The following is a 5,779-nucleotide window of genomic DNA, read 5'->3' as shown; positions in this document are numbered from 1 at the left end:
TGAGGGCTTAAGTTTGCTACATCTAAAGTAAGTTGCGTGTGCACAAAGCACCACAAAATAGCTGACATGCTGCAAATCATCACCTGTGGTAAAATAAATAAAGTTTCATATAGGCAACAAGTGCCACATCTTTTTTTCTCTTTTAAACTTGCATGTTTCTTTCAGACTTCACGATTTGTGTTTCTGTGTGCTCCACTTTGACAATGCCAATCCCAAGCGTAAAACAAGAAGAAAAAGGAGAAGAAAAAGAAGAAAAAAGAGAAACAGCAGGAAAGTGAAAGGCTCCTTGGAACACTTAGATCCTCGTTTCCAGAAGATAACGCGGGAGAAGGAAGAATCCCATCCTCCAGATGGCTCTTCATGTGAGCAATGCAGAAGTGAGAGCAGTAAACAACCTTACAAGGAAGGGAAGCCTTCCAGTGCAGGCGAAAGCAAGAAATACACCTCCGTCTCATCCAACGAGTGTATTAAAGGTAAGCGGCCGCAGTGTGTTTGAGGAATTCCTTTTCTATTAATGTAGAGATTATTTCCAACAGTCTTGAAGTGCTTGGTGACTTAACAGTCTGCTGGATATTAAAAAAAAAAAGCTGATGGACTTTTTCTTTCCGTTTTTAAATGACCACTAGGAAAGAATGCCTGAAATAAAGAGGTGAAAGGCAAATAGTTTTCATTTGGTGTGATGATTAAGTGGCAAACAAGAGGAAGAGTTGCAAGATCCCTTCTTAAATTCAGTCCAGCCAAGTAGGAAAAGTAAACGTGGACAGCTGTATCTTGGCAAAGAAGATAGTAGGGAGCAAGGAGGTTTAGCAGTCAAGATGGAAGGTGATGCCGTGAGGCTTACAGGCTAGTAATGTTCTAGTGAAACCCAGCCTTCCTAAAGAAGCCTGCCTGAATAATTCCTGTGAATAACAGACTCTGTTCAGCTATTTCCTAACATAGAAACGGTGCTGACTGCTTCTTCAGAGTAACATAAGTTAGTGATACTACTGAAATAGTTGTGGTTCAGACATAGATCTGATTTCTCCTAAGCACGCTGAATTCACAGCTGTTGATCCTCCAGCGGAGGCTTTGCAATTGAACACCTGGAGAATAGGTAAATTTCCCGCTGTTGTTCTCCTCTCCTCTTGTTTTGTTTTGTTTTGTTTTCCTAGTAGAATAGGCTTAAGACTCTGAAGAAACAGGCTGCTTTTTTTCATTTCCAACACTGGCTGTTCCTCCTGAGCCCCGCCTTCTATTTTTGCAGTCACAGGATACGTGAATGTAAATTCTTGGGAGAGAGGTAGAAAACTCTGTTTCAACTGGTGTTTTTTTCGGCTATGTGGGGAGACCAAATAGGGTGGTTTTGAATCTTCTGGCTCTTATTCAGAGCAGCAGCATGTGGAGGGAGACAGATGCGTGTGCTTTTTTAGTGCAATGGCTTCAGAAGCAAGAGGGGAAAAAACACTTTCTCTGGGAGCTGGAGAAGGTGTCCTTATCGCAGGAGAGGTTTCTAAATGGCATATCTTTGCGAGTGTTCCTGTAGTCTGGAGGTTTTTGTTTGTTTGTTTGCCTTTGGAAGGTTTTACTGTTAATCTTCACGTCCTTCAGCAGAAGTGAGAAATGTGATTTTATTTTGTGCAGTGTCGCGGACCCTCCGAAATCTACTGGGAAGGATGAATACCTCGCACAGTACCAATGTGATGACGGTGGAGACAAGGAGAAACCAAGAAGATCAAAAGAACGTGACCTCATTTCAAAAGAAAACGTTTTGTACGGCAAAGAGACTTCTGAGCCTGGTGAGAAATTGCGGCAAACTTCCTCTCTCAAGTGTGACACTGAATGTAGCTCTAAAAAGCTTTCCTCCTCAGCTATTGCAGAGAGATGCCAAGGTAGAAAGGACAAGACTAAAAACACTGAGAAAGAGCATTACCAAAGCACGAGGGAACATCACGGAACATTTTCCGTGATTTTCTTCCTGAGCAGAAGTGTGCAGTACTCCTTTTCCATTAATGTAGAGATTATTTCAAACAGTCTTGAAGTGCTTGATGACTTACCAGTCTGCAGATGTATTATCAAACCAAAAAAAAAAAACCCGACTTGGTAGACTATTTTTTTCCCACTTTTGAATGACTACTAGGAAGAAGGTTGTTCCGGCATCAAGAAAGTCATGTGGAATGTAACAAAATTTACTGAACCAGTAAATAAAAACTATATTTTTCTATTAGTTCCATTGTTTCAACTCTTCTGACGCTTATGGATGGCACAGATAACAGAGGGGAGATCGTGGTAATCGGAGCTACCAACAGACTGGATTCTATAGATCCTGCTTTACGAAGACCAGGACGCTTTGGCAGAGAGTTCCTCTTCAACTTGCCAAATAAAGAGGTGAGAACTTAAATTGAATGTTAGTGCTACCATGGCAAAGTCCAACTTTATAGGAAAAAAAAATAATTGACAACTTGAACAAAAGAGTGATATGTGGAGACACTGCAAAGTTGTACCTGTTTGCTTAATTATTTAGTCCACTTGGGCGTTTTCATCATGAAGTTGTGTTTTTGGTCTCAATCCTTCACTTATGAATGAATAGGGGACGTGTTTGCATTTGATTGTGCCCCGGATCAGTGGTAGTAGTTTGAGTCATAATTATTTTCTTCTTTATAGTAATTGTAGCAATTTGAAGCATTGTGCCAGAAGTGCTTTCTGTGCATTTACTGACTGAAAAGCAAATGTGATGAAGTAATGAGACTGTCACAATGAAAGCTTGCTAAGTTTTAGAGAAGTTTTTTGGACAACAAAGAAATGTTTCTGGATAAATTTTTCATTACAGTATTTTCCTCTGGGTCATTAGGTCTCGTAGTTTGGAAACTTGTTATTGAAGCTATAAATGCCTTTTCTTTCATTGTAGGTTCCTAGAAAAAGTTCAGTATAACAAATAAGAAATATTCAATTTCCTGGTTGAAAATGCAGAGTGTATATTAAATAACTGTAAAATACTTGAAAGTTGAGCAAATAAGAAAAGTGTATTAATAAATGAGGGGTTTTGAGGAAGGACTGGGGTTTTTTTGTTTGTTTGTTTGTTTGCTTGCTTTTTGGTTTGTTTGTTTCTTGGTATTTTTAAGGAAAACTTGGGACAAGCTAAAACGCAATGATTTTGCTTCCAGGCTAGAAAAGAAATTTTCAAGATTCATACTCGTGACTGGACTCCTAAGCCACCGGACATGTTGCTTGATGAACTAGCTGAGAAATGCATTGGTAAGACTGAAACCAAAATGGATTCTTGCTTGTGAGCAAGTTGTAAAGAACCTTAGCTTGTACCAGGCAGTACCCAAGCTCTTGTGCCTTGCTGCACAACTAGTCAACGAGGCAGCTGGCACGCCTTCATAGCAATAAGAGTTAGATGCTTTCATCTATTTACTCTTTGTTGTCGTTCTTTTTGTTGTCTGAGAACGTTAAATGGTTCTGGGGCATCTTCCTCAAGAGTATAGTTTTTGATGAGGAGTCTGCTTCAGCTGCATAAGCGCAGGATATCAGTGCGCAACATGAAACTTCCCTGCAGAGCGGTAGCACTTTGAATTCCCTGTTAACCTGTTTGGTTTTGGCATTACAAATTCTTTAAATGTTGCATGTTGTAAACCTGGGCCTTGACTGATGTAATGTTTGATTTTTGTTTGTTAGGATACTGTGGTGCAGATATCAAATCTTTATGTACTGAAGCTGCGCTGTGCTCTCTACGTCGATGCTATCCTCAGATTTATGCAAGTAGGGAGAGGTTGCTACTATTAAAATAAAAGCAAAAAAAAAGCATTATATAAAAAAAAAAAAAAAGCATTATATTATGCAAGTAGGGAGAGGTTGCTTCTATTAAAATAAAAGCAAAGGACTTTTTCATGGCTCTGAAGAAGGTTGTTCCGGCATCAAACAGGATCGTGGCTTCACCCGGACAAGCACTATCACCCATTTTCAAGCCACTTTTTAAAAGATCAGGAGCGAATATTTTACAAGTTGTGCAGAAGATCTTCCCGCATGCACAGCTCGCACTAAAGGAGGACCGACAGCAAGGTATAACCACAGCATCCACTTCTTTATAATTCTGCTAAAGCAAAAACTTGTGGTTTGTGCAATCAACTTAAACCTTTCAGACATAATGATGGTAGAATTTTATTATTTGCATGTGCATGTCTTTCTTTTGGGCATGTCTGGAAGATAACGCATAGGTTTTATTCTGGATTCGAAACTGAAATGCCAAATGGAAGCCCTGAATGACTCAATACACAGTAAAGGACGATGCGTTCTCTACTGAAGCATCCTGCTTCTGACGGCAGCTAAGATAATTAGCATTTGTAGAGGTTGACTTGAGGTTTGAAGTATAAGGCACCTATTTTTCTTTAAAAAATCAAAACTCAGATATTTGGAGGGGAAGCATTTCTAGGTCAATGTTTCTAATTCCTTTCTGAAGAATGTCGGGACCAGGATACAAGTATAACTGGTCTAAGCTAAATATTGTTTTAGCTATCATCGTTTTTAACCAGTCTCCTAATTTAAATGTTTGTAGATCGTACTATACATGTGCACGTGAGATCAATTAGCATTGATATTTACTAGATGAATGGAATTCTGTGGCCATCACATCCTTAATCCCCGTGCTTTCATTGTGGGAACCTCCTCCAGAAAGAAATGGTCTTGTTTTTTGTTTTTTTTTTTTTTGTTTGTTTGTTTGTTTGTTTTTAGCTATTTAGCAACTGCGGAAATTGTTTGTAATCTCCTTTATTCTAAGGGGGAGAAAAAAATCACCAAGAGTAGCGTACCTTATACGTACACATCAGTGGGACTTAGTACAGCTTTGTAGGGCCTTGTGCCATCTCCTTAGATCTGTGGTGGGATGAACTCTAGGAAATAGCTTTCAGTGTGTGCTCTCAAATGAAGAAAGGGTTTTGGCACTGATTTAGAAGCTGTATTCATGTAAGAGAACGAGACAAAGGCTATTCAGGAAAGTTAACAAACCTCTTTTGTCTTTCAGACCATTTAAATCCTATTTTACAAGATGATACGTTCGACAGTGATGACGATGCATCCTTGGTTTCTGGAGATGAATTAAAAGATGGAATGCCTGACAGACCAGAGAAAAAACGCCTCTGTTTCAGCAGGTAAAGAAAGATAGATCCGTGTTATGTTTAAATTCTCAGGACTGCTGAGTCTTTGTAAACAGTTCCAGCTGTTAAAAGTGCGAGGGGTGGTAGACGAAGGGGTAACATCAAGTTTGTGTGTTGAAGGGGTGCTTGGTATTCACAAGGAGAAAGGGTGAAGGGACTCAAGTGGTAATGAAGTTGCTCTGAATGACCAAATTGAAAAGCCCAGGCTTCTCTTCCTAAGCCAAAGTGATCCGTAGACTACCAGAACACGTTGACTTAATCCATGGCATTCTTTGAAAGACTCAAGACCACATAAATGTCCTGTCTGTCCTTTTAGCTAAAAATACCCCAACTTTATGGGTTTGTGTTGCCACCTTTTGCCCTTCTGTTTTCCAGGATTCTTAAACCAATGGTGAATTATGTAGCAGAAAGAAAACTGAGAAATGGCTTGTTAAAACACCTTGAGAAAAATCTGAATGGTGTCTTTATTTGTTAAGCCACCAAGTTGTGTTAATCTTGTGGTATTTTAGTATGGAAGTCATGCAAGCCCACTGTTGGAAAGTTAGATCATGTTGTCACAGCTGGATCAGTTATTTTTCTCAGTTTCTATTGCTGTGCTGTCCAGAAGATTTTCTGTCCTCTAGAGCAAGGCGAAGTCTCTAGCATCTTTG

General features: G+C 39.5%; 1 protein-coding gene across 1 annotated transcript; it reads left to right on the top strand.

The window, feature by feature from the left end:
• The first annotated feature begins 1,801 nt into the window (after window positions 1-1,801).
• Window positions 1,802-4,032, top strand: LOC140002706 (ATPase family AAA domain-containing protein 2-like). Its single transcript, XM_072039454.1, has 3 exons — window positions 1,802-2,364; window positions 3,141-3,231; window positions 3,655-4,032. Exons 1-3 carry the CDS (start codon window positions 2,233-2,235, stop codon window positions 3,765-3,767), a joined length of 336 nt encoding a protein of 111 aa, XP_071895555.1. The 5' UTR covers window positions 1,802-2,232; the 3' UTR covers window positions 3,768-4,032.
• Window positions 4,033-5,779: the final 1,747 nt, after the last annotated feature.

Source organism: Anas platyrhynchos, chromosome 5 (assembly GCF_047663525.1).
Source record: "Anas platyrhynchos isolate ZD024472 breed Pekin duck chromosome 5, IASCAAS_PekinDuck_T2T, whole genome shotgun sequence".
NCBI classification, from domain to species: Eukaryota; Metazoa; Chordata; class Aves; order Anseriformes; family Anatidae; genus Anas; species Anas platyrhynchos.
The sequence above is the reverse complement of the archived record's forward strand: the minus strand, read 5'-3'. Positions and strand labels throughout refer to the sequence as shown.